The sequence below is a fragment of the Epinephelus moara genome, chromosome 5 (genome assembly GCF_006386435.1).
Source record: "Epinephelus moara isolate mb chromosome 5, YSFRI_EMoa_1.0, whole genome shotgun sequence".
In the NCBI taxonomy this organism is placed as follows: Eukaryota; Metazoa; Chordata; class Actinopteri; order Perciformes; family Serranidae; genus Epinephelus; species Epinephelus moara.
In genome coordinates, this window is record NC_065510.1 from 9,434,816 (window position 1) to 9,445,503 (window position 10,688).

The window sequence follows — 10,688 nt, forward strand, 5'->3', positions numbered from 1 at the left end:
AGCTCTTTGTAGAAATTAAACCGCAGTCTAATTTTAAAAAATGAGAAGAGCATCTTCATTAGCAAACACAACATTGCTCCTATTTGTTGGAAAGGTTCGGCAGTATAATGTCAGAACGTCTATACACTGATTTCTAGAAATAAAGACACACAACATGTATACAGCTAAGGGATAATGTGAGCCGGTGACTGCTGGAAAAATAGCCTAACTCTCGACAGGGGTTCCATTCCCTTGTCGGGAGTTGCTATGGCGTCCCTAGCAACGGAGCAGCAGAGCAACGGTGATACCTCCAGAAATAAACACCGCAGAATTTTGTTGACTGACCGAGCTGTAGGCTATATGATGACCAAATGTTTTATATTGTAATCTTTAAAAGTGCAGATAGTGCCTGTGAAAATGTGATAAGTAGCATACAATGGAAACGCTACAATACTTGATTAAATGTGATCAGTTGTATTTCATCACTGTTTTTTGTTACAGCATACCTTTGATAAATAAGCAAACCTATAGTGCGCACTAATGCTGATCAATATGTGATTTGCTAGCTGAGAACGGTCATCGATGACAATTTTGATATAAGTTCAAACGTAAAAACTCCAAAATTTCCAGTTACAACTTTTCAAAAGTAACGATGTAGCCTAGCCTATGTCTTTTCTGTTACTTTTATCGAAGTGAAAATGTTTATGTGTGTTTCACTTACAGATAAATCAGAGGTCATAGACACACTAGGCGTGCTGCCAAAATCAAGCAGCTGAAATAAAGCTAAAACATACTTCTTAGACAGAGAGGAGATTTCATTAAATTAAACTACAGCCTGTTCCCCTGGTGCTTGTAAGAGAGACAGACTGTAAACTCATCATGATGGAGCTTTTACTGAGGATTATGCACATTAAGCTTCTTCTCAGAATATAATTCTGGTATTTTAACATTTTACAACTGGTAATACAAGTTGAATTCAAACAGGAACCTGGATAGGTGTGTGAACAGAGAGAGTTCCTGCTCAGAAATTAGGTGTGATTTCAATAAATGCAAAACAGTTGCAAATCATCATTGGGTTATTGAAACACACAACAATCCCCTCAGGGGGATTAATAAAGTATATATAAAATAAAAAAAAATTAAAAAATTAAAAACAAACAGAGACGGCAAAAAACAAAGCTCTCTGTGTGACATCAGTCTAAAGTAACCCCCACATGTCTAAAGGGGAATACATAATATAGTGAATCAATTACAAATAAATATTTTTTTCTAAATATTTCTATTTCTCTTGAGACAGAAATTGCTGCAGTGCTTTGTGATCTCTGAGAAAGATCTCAAACTTAAAGTCCTCTCTCTGTCTTTTTTGTGTCTCTCAGTAGCAGCACAGCCATGGCGAGGACAGACTTCCTGGTATCATCAGACTACTTTATGGCTGTAGCCGTCCTGTCAGCCCAAAGGAGCAAAGACCCAAGCACACAGGTGTGTGTGTGTAATGTGTATTAGGGCTATAACAATTAGATACTTGGCAATGTAGTTGCTGATTTAGTTTTAACAAAAAGTTTTTGTTCCCACAAGCCCCTTATTCAAATATCAGGAAGTTCAATGGGTTAAAGGAACAGTGATTGTCTTTTACCTTTGTTTCCCTTGCCTCCAAGATACATGAAGTTCATGTTGTTTTTCTAGGCGTCAGCTGTACAGGAAAAAATGTTGACTCTTTCAGACTTACTATTTTTCTCACGTTATGTATCCAAAATGAGAACATAGATACTCGGTTTGACTCAGATTTGTAAGACTGGTATTTTTTAATCTTACACTTGGTAAGAAAACAGTTTCTGTTGTATTATTTACAGATTTTGATGAGAGTTGTCAATGAGGAGATCCAGACAAGTGGAATTAGAGATGATGAGGGTTTTGGCACTGTGGCTTCGTAGGGTTGGGTACCGAACTTTGTAGTTTTAACAGTACGTACCAAATTATGAAGATACTAACGAATACGGATTCATGTCAAAGCCATTGGTGCCAAATGTTGGTACCTGGGAGCACATCTGTGTGAGAACGGCAGGTTTAGACAAGAAGGGGAAGCCTAGAAGCGAGCCATGGAGAACCAAGGCCAGCAACAGAGCTCTGCAGAGCCCCTTGGTTTTACTTCAGACAGGAGGCGGAAGCACAAGGAAGCCTGCTGCCCCATTTGGCTGCTCTTTCACCTTCCCAGATCGCTCCATTGGCTGCTCCTTTGGCTTCTCCATTGGCTGCTCTGTTGGCTTCCCAGCTAGTCAAAACTATTTCTACAGCGCTGATCTGCAGCGATAGTTTCTGATCTCAGCAGAATCCCTTGGCTCCACATATTTATGTTCAGACATATACTTGAATGCTGCTTACTAAGTGCACTAAATCCCTTTTTCCATTTGAATGTGTATTTGACAGTTTCCATTACTTGTTCTCTACCTCTTAAATATATGTATATATGGGGCGTCGGTGGCTTAGTGGTAGAACAGGCGCCCCATGTACAAGGCCGTTGCCGCAGCGGCCCGGGTTCAACTCCAGCCTGTGGCCCTTTGCTGCATGTCATTCCCCCTCTCTGTCCCCCTTTCACGCTCATCTGTCCTATCAATTAAAGGCTTAAAAATGCCCAAAAAATATTTAAAAAAATAATATATATGTATATATGTTTTCTCAAAAAGAGAGACTTGTGTGTGTTCAATAACGTTTTTGTTATTTTTTTCTAAAATTGACACTTGTGTACCCCTCATTGTTATTATTGTGACATTTCTATCATGCAAATAGAGGGAGAAAAACAATATCGGCTCAAAAACATTGGCAGTACATGGCAAAACATTGGTATCGGCCATAAAAAATCCATATCGGTTGACCTTTACTTTCGAGTGTGTGACATACTACTGAGAGTAGATTAGATTATTTGGTCATTTAAAAAGTTACGGCCAGACTAAACTGTGGAACATGTCTCCCTCTCTGCAGGTGGGGGCCTGTATAGTGAACCAGGAGAATAAGGTAGTTGCCACTGGTTACAATGGCATGCCCAACGGCTGTGATGATGCCCAGCTGCCGTGGGCCCGCTCTGGTACTGCTGACTGGCTTGACACGAAACACCCTTACGGTGAGAACACTTGCAAACACACTTCCTGCTTTTTTGTTGCTTTATTTTTGGATAATCATTTTGGTTAAGAAAATGTGCACTTGCAGCAAAGAGCTCCTGGTTTCATCCACAACAGCACAGAACCCTGTAGTGATTATACTGAATTGAGTAGAAGGATTTCTGGGATCAACATAATACAATTTTAAAGGCATCTCTGTGCAACAAAGACTGTGATTGACTAGTTGTCCATACTGTGCTGCTGAGTTCTCTTCATGTCTCAAGTGCTAAGCTTGGGCCTGTAGAGGGTGGTAGAGGATAAATAATGAAGGAATCTCTCTTTCTCCATTGACCACATGCTCTGTTCACATTCTACTTTGACATTCTCTCTGTTTCTCTCTCTTCCCTTCTCCTTTAGTGCTCATGTAAGGGTGGGATATTAGGGCAAATAAGTAGTCTACATCTTTCTCCACTCATAATGAGCCCCTTCTTCTTATTTTGAGTTGTTTTTACTTTAAATGAACTGATAGTTCCACAGAAAGTGTCTAATGGTGGTGCTAGAGGAAAGGTTACATCAGGATTCATCCTTCGTCCATGAAAATGTTCTTCTTTTCTTCTTATTTTCTGTGTTCAGGACATTTATGGGTGTGTAAAACCAAAAGCAAGAATAGGAGGGATGGATGGATGGACAGACAGACTAAATTGAACAAGTAGTGCATAGACCAAGACCAAGAAAAAGCACTGAAAAATTCAACTAACACATCTTTTCCACTGTTAATCTGGATCATTTTTATGTCGATAGTGAGTTTAATGCGTCCTTTAATCCCAACAGTATCCTGGGAAAAATCTTTTTGTCCCAAACATGTATTCTGTTGTCTCCAGGATAATGGGACACTATAAGTCTCAAGCCCTGCTTTTTAGCCTGCACAAAATTGATGTAACACAATAGAAAAACATCGTCCACTGCCATTTCTCAATGACATCTCACTTGCTGATAAGCCAGTGGCAGTAAACAAGGCAAACATCAGTCGATACCGACTTGGGACTAATAAATGGGTGCATCCCTAAATATTATGAATGTCAACTGATACTGTGTCTGTGCTACGTTGTGGAGAAAAGGAAGGGTTTTTCTGTCGCCAGTGTCACAGAAAACATACACCATCCAGAGGCCTGGTTCTTGTATATTATGCCTGCCTGTCTGTTTATAGAATGTTTGTAGTACATCTTACTGACAAAAACTCCGTCTGTGGATGTGACTGTTCCGTGTTTTTCTCCTCACTGACTTGGTCAATCAATGTGAATTTTGGCACAGTGGTAGAGGGTCATGGGAGGATGCGAATGAAGCAATATTACATCAATTGGCCAAAGGGGGGGCGCTATAGCAACCGATTGAAATTGCAAACTTTGAATGGCATATCTCATGCCCCGTATGTCGTAGAGACATGAAACTTTGCACAGAGATGCCTCTCCTCATGAGGAACAAATTTGCCTCAAGAACCCATAACTTCCGGTTATATAGATTTGCTGCCATTTTGAATTTTTTGAACACATAAAATCAATCTCTTCCTAGGAAGTTTGACCGATCTGCATGAAACTCGGTGAACATAATCTAGGGACCAATATCTAAAGTTCCCTCTTGGCAAAAGTTGGAAAACTTACTAAAACTGAGCTTCTATAAGGCAATGAATATTGTGGAGGGCGTGGCTCATCACATAAAGGTGTATAACATCTCAAGGGTTTCTCAATTTGAATTTGCTCAGCGAGTCACTCTGGCAGTCAGTAATGATGCTCATTACCCATACCCAATCACATCGGTGTATCTGACATAGGCGGGCCAGAGGCGAGCTAAACAGATGCATCATCTGTTTAGCTCGCCTCTGGCGACGAATCAGTCAGTAAACATTGCAAGATGGCTACGGATGAACACCAGTTGTTTGAAATGGCTTTGGTCGCTACAATGAACGAGTTAGACTTGGCTTTTTCTCTTAAAGAGGAACAGAAGACGGCACTCGAATCTTTCCTTTGCAAGAAGGACGTTTTTGCTGTTTTGCTGACCGGATACGGCAAGAGTCTAATCTACCAGTTAGCTCCGCTGGTAGCACTCTGGATACGTCACCCCGTGTATTGTTCTGATTGGTTGTAGTGTTAGCCAATTGCGTGCAGTGATATTTTCAAATGCATGCTTGGTGCCACCCCTCGAGTTGGGCCATTTGCATTACTCATAGCCAGACCCTAAATCTTTCTGGATTTGGGTCTGGATTTCCAGGCTACAACTTTGCAGGCATATGACCACACATAATCTGAGGGGACCCCTCCATTATTGACCCCATCAAACAAAATGGGGGCACTAGAGAGCTAATTTCTTATCTAGGCCTAACCGCCATATCGATTTTTACTAAACTTGGTTTAATTTAACTCTAATTGGCAACTGGGTGGCGCTGTAACAACAGAAAAATGCTTAAAAATGGCTAAAATGCGACCAATAGCTGTGGCTCCCCCTGTGGCCAAGTGTTTGTTTTTTTTCTAATTTTTGGTATGACTAAGTCATGGTATGGTATGCTGCACATAATCACGGAAACTGTCAGTGTGTCATTCTGTCAGTCAGTCATTCTGTCTGTCCCACGTTTTTCTACTCACTGACGTGGTCAATCTACTGTACTTTCAATAAAGCAGTCGTATTATCAAATTCACCAAAACTCAGTCTGAATACATTGCTCTTCTTAATGGGTTCACTTGACTATTTAATCTGCAATTTCCTATGACCTGTATCCCAAACACACAAAAACTGTACATGGGCATCTGTGCCCTCAATGGGTATGGACTAGTCCTAATTAAACTTAAAAGAAGAAAACTCGCAACGTCTTGTACTGACTGGAGACCATCTCAATGCTCTGTCTCACAGTGTGCCACGCAGAGCTGAATGCCATCATAAACAGGAACAGCGCTGACGTGAGAGGCTGCACCATTTATGTGACTTTGTTCCCCTGCTACGAGTGTGCCAAGCTCATCATCCAGGCTGGTGAGTGTTGACAGCAGACACACACACACACACACACACACACACACACACACACACACACACACACTCTTATGCTCTAGTCAGTTGTAACTAAAGACTAACACTCATCCTAGAAGACCTATTATGATATTTTATTTTATTTTATTTTATTATTTTTTACATGTTAAAGGGATAGTGCACCCAAAAATGAAAATTCAGCCATTATCTACTTACCTTCATGCCGAGGGAGGCTCTGGTGAAGTCCTCACATCCCTTGCGGAGATCCAAGGGGGGAGCGGCGAGCACACCTAATGCCTGACAGCGCCCCAGACTAACGTCCAAGAACACAAAATTGAAACCACAAAATATCTCCAACATGCTGATCCGTGGTGATCCAAGTGTCCTGCAGCCCCAACATAAAAAGATGTTTCGAAAAACGTCATTTGAACTCTGTTTTTAGCCTCACTGTATCCTGTAGCTCTGACTGCTTCTCTGTGCTCCGCGCTCACATGCGCGCACGAGACCAGCGAAAGCACGAGCTTTGCTCACATTACGTGACACGTGCACCGCATTGTCTGCCTGAACTACGGTAGAAATTAATGACTTACACCTCTGAAAGCCTGCCATCTGGTCCTGCGGGCCTCTGCCTTTTCTTCCAGTTGATCTTAGGGAAGTAAAAAAATGTCTCCAGAACACCACAGGTCAGTAGTGCTGGAAACTCAGGGTGATCGGTGATGCACGGTCTCCGAAGAGCAGCAGTCTCGTCAGTACTGATGTCCAGATTCTCAAGTGCAGGCATCGCCAATTCCCAGTCTGAGCAGCAAAGACTTTCCTCATCCGTTGACATTGATTTGCATTTGAAACAACTAAAACCACCAGGTTTCCAGTGCTCGACTCCAGTATTCTGCGGCTGGCTGAGGCTCATGAGCTGCGGCGGCTGCTTTGTCCAGGAGCCTGAGTTCCGTGCGTATACTCGGGCTCAAACAAATACGGCTCAACAAAGAAATGCTGTTCCTCCTCAATTTCAAAGTCTTCAGACATGTTGGGCTGTCCTTTGCTAAAAGACCGTAGTGCAAATTATCTTTCAGCTACTGTGGTTACTGTTGTCTCCCCCTGCAGTGCACGTGTCACGTGATGTAAACACGGGTAGTGCAAAGCTCATGCATGAGCGTGGAGCACAGAGAAGCAGTCAGAGCTACAGGCTACAGTGAGGCTAAAAACAGAGTTCAAATGACGTTTTTCGAAACAACTTTTTATGTCGGGGCTTCAGGACACTTGGATCACTACGGATGAGCAGTATGGAGATATTTTGTGGTTTCAATTTTGTGTTCTTAGACATTAGTCTGGGGCGCCGTCAGCCATTAGGTGTGCTCGCCGCTCCCCCCGAGCAATTGGCAGGATGGACCGCCTGTTGGATGTTGCCGTATTAAAAAGACAAAAACGGCAATGAAATCAAATCCATCTTTTACCCTTTTCCTTCTCTTCATGCCTTCTGCTGTCATGCACTTCCCTAGGTGAGAAGCATGTCTCTGCTAAGAAGACTATGAATGGTCTCTATTTCTACGTTTGCCTTTTGTGCCTCTGTTTAATCCTTCTCTCTCTCTGTCATACCAGGTATAAAGAATGTGGTCTATCTTTCTGATAAGTACAATCGCCGACGAGAGACGGTTGCTTCCAGAAGATTGCTCAATACGGCACGCGTACCATACACGTGAGTAACAGGTTTGATCTGGCACACAAAAACAAGTGGGAGTGTTTTTGCTGTCTGTTTTTATTATTACACAAGGCCAAGGGATACATACACTCACACATAGACATAAAGGAACATAATAACAATACCACCAGCTGAAACCAACAACAAGTTATAGGAGATACAAAAGAACAACAGACAAAAGAATAAATAAAACAAGTGCAAGTGTTGCTTCTTCGCCATAAAGGAAAATTGTGATGGTGTTGTAAATAACCTCTTTTTGTTGCACAAACTTTTTTCCCAACTTTACTCCTCCGCCCAACTCAATGTCACTTTGAGAAATGTCAAACACTTGTGCTGTGTTGAGAGGAGAAGAGGCAACAGATAGGATTCGTTTTTATTTTTTTTTAGCTTGGCGCCACCTAGCGTCTAGTCTCGCTCACCAGACCTTTCTCAAGAAAAGAAAGGTCTGGCTGGGCCGACTCTCACTTTGAGATTGGAGAAAAAAACGCCCCGGCTGCTTGTACTTCTTTCAACCAATCACAATCGTTCTGGGCGGTGCCACAGCAACGGTGCACTTGCAAAAATATTGCCAGGGGGAAACAGGTTTTGGTGTAACATGCCCACAAAAATATCACCTACAGGACGCGAACCATGGCAGAAAAATGGCTACATCCCCGCAAGATCAAACACTGCAAAAGTTAGTAAAGGACGTGTTGAAAACGGTTGAAAACTGCTACACAACCGGAGGTGGTAGGGCGGGACTTCAGCGGGTGGCTCGTTCCGCCCAATGAGAGGCTGATCTCTGCAGCGAACTTCCGCCCACTCAGACTACCTAACGTCAGTGGTGTTGCGTCGCACTGTTGCAACGACCAAATTGACCGTGGGGATCAGAGATAATCAATAATATGACTCTGTTAGACTCTCTAAATTAAATCAAATGTAGGCTGTAAAGCCACCAGTATACCTCTATGTATATGTAGAATGAGAAGTTGTGTGGACACTATCCTAAATAAATAAATGAGTAAAGAGACCGAGCAACAATTATCAGATTTATCTCAAGAAAAAACAAATAGTAATGCAAATAATTATAGCAGAATGCACAGTACCAGTACAAACAACTCACAGTAAATTATGCCCATATGTACAGTATCAGTACAGTAAATAATACCAATATGTACAGTATCAGTACAAACAACAGTAGGCACAGTGGAATTATACCAATATGCACATGTAAACACTCCCGATTCTAGAATAAACGGTACTGTATGGAAACGATGCTGCAGCCGGTTGGAGCTCAAATTGAATGGGAAACAGAGTTCAGTGTTCACTTAGCTGGGCGATGTCCGTCAATAGCTGCCTCCGTGAGAAGAGAACAGAATGAAGGGAGGAGGGCATCACTGTCCGAGGGCTGCCGTAGAATGGCAGCGAGGATGTCAGCCGACCAACACTCGCTACCCGGTCCCTGGTTGCGGCGATTTGCGATGCTGGCCAGCTAGGAATGAACTAGCAGCCAGTACAGTACAGTCCTCTCTCGTCTTGCTAACATTTAGCCGTGTTACTTACTGATCCATTAGAAAGAAAGCTAGCTGGACATCGGTTCTGAAGCCTCTTTGGTCACGGAGCTCCCTCCATCTCTTGAATACCTGACTGAGGTTTACTCTTGTTTTTCCTCTTCTTTTATCACTCTTCTTTTTGCTCTTCTTTGCCTCCTCAGACAAAGGAGCTCGTTTTCTTTCGCTAGGCCGTTTTTCACTTGTCTCCAAACTTTGTCCGTCTGCCATTGTGCTCGTGACTCAACTATCTCATGCCCAACTCCTCCGAAGGACTCGCTCCAGTCCCTGATTGGCTGACCGACCAATTTCGCAATACATGACGCATTTCCTGCCGTAAAGCAGATTTTTTCCGCGGAATTTCGGCACTGGTGGCAGAAACTTATTGCAAAGATTGCAAAGCCACTAAGTAACCTATGTAAACGCTGATAGTCCGATTTTACTGTGGCCACTACCCTGTGCAACCCACATTATTTTCATAATGATATATTTAGGAAAAGATGCTATCTGTTGCCTCTTTAAAGGTCAGGTCTGTAAAGCTGAGAAATAGTTTGTAGTGCCTCTGCTGCAATCGTTTGTCTCTGACAATGTCAGTCATGTCAGGCAGTTTGAAAACCAGACATACAGGAAAACATTGAGGAGTGGTGGAAGCAGACAATAGGTGCAGAGAAGAAGTGAATTGTAAGGACCTTTAGACCGAGCCAGAATGCTGACAGCCGCAGAACAAGTTGCTCTGCTTTTTATACATATTAAAATCAGTTTACTGAGAGGGCAGTACCAGTACTCTAGAATGAAAGGTTGATATTGTTATTAGGGCTGCCTCTTTAAAGTCGTAGATTTGAATCGTTGGTTGAAGACTGCTCAGTCGACTGAGATAGCTTCAAGTTTTTGACTTTCACGCGACTCTTTGGTACAGACCACTGTGGAACCTGATGCAGTGACACAGAAGAAATAGTAATAGATAATAATACATTTTACCAGCTTCATGTGAAACAGACTACATTATAAACAGACCGTTATTTATTATTCCCTCTGTATTTTTACATACTTACTTTCGGCTCCTGTTAGCCTTCATAAAGTTAATGCATCGCGCCATCATTTCAAACTCAACACTTCCTGTACCTGTTTCAAATTTAAAGCCCCTTCTTACTTCAGTTGAGAGAATCCCTTAATTTTCTAAAAAGGCTTTTATTGTGAAACATTTGCAGAAACTTGTCGCGGAGGATTCGGTGACTTGCATGTTTGCGTACAGTACTTCAAATGTAGCTCCTGCCATCTGCTGGCACTTTTTACATTACTGCAACAACATATTGGCTGGCACATGAACAGACACAGTGACTGAAATAATAGTAAAAGTAATAAAAGTAGGGCAAGAAT

General features: G+C 42.2%; 1 protein-coding gene across 1 annotated transcript; it reads left to right on the forward strand.

Moving 5' to 3' along the window:
- The first annotated feature begins 1,386 nt into the window (after window positions 1-1,386).
- On the forward strand, window positions 1,387-7,783 carry LOC126390662 (deoxycytidylate deaminase-like). The gene is made up of 4 exons (XM_050045062.1): window positions 1,387-1,458; window positions 2,956-3,094; window positions 5,973-6,089; window positions 7,683-7,783. Exons 1-4 carry the CDS (start codon window positions 1,408-1,410, stop codon window positions 7,781-7,783), a joined length of 408 nt encoding a protein of 135 aa, XP_049901019.1. The 5' UTR covers window positions 1,387-1,407.
- Window positions 7,784-10,688: the final 2,905 nt, after the last annotated feature.

Bases quoted from the DNA above. Each gene is read 5' to 3' on its own strand.
- LOC126390662 (XM_050045062.1), top strand. From the start codon at position 1,408: ATGGCTGTAGCCGTCCTGTCAGCCCAAAGGAGCAAAGACCCAAGCACA. The intron at 3,095-5,972 runs GTGAGAACACTT...TCTGTCTCACAG, and splicing joins TGACACGAAACACCCTTACG to TGTGCCACGCAGAGCTGAAT. The intron at 6,090-7,682 runs GTGAGTGTTGAC...CTGTCATACCAG, and splicing joins CAAGCTCATCATCCAGGCTG to GTATAAAGAATGTGGTCTAT.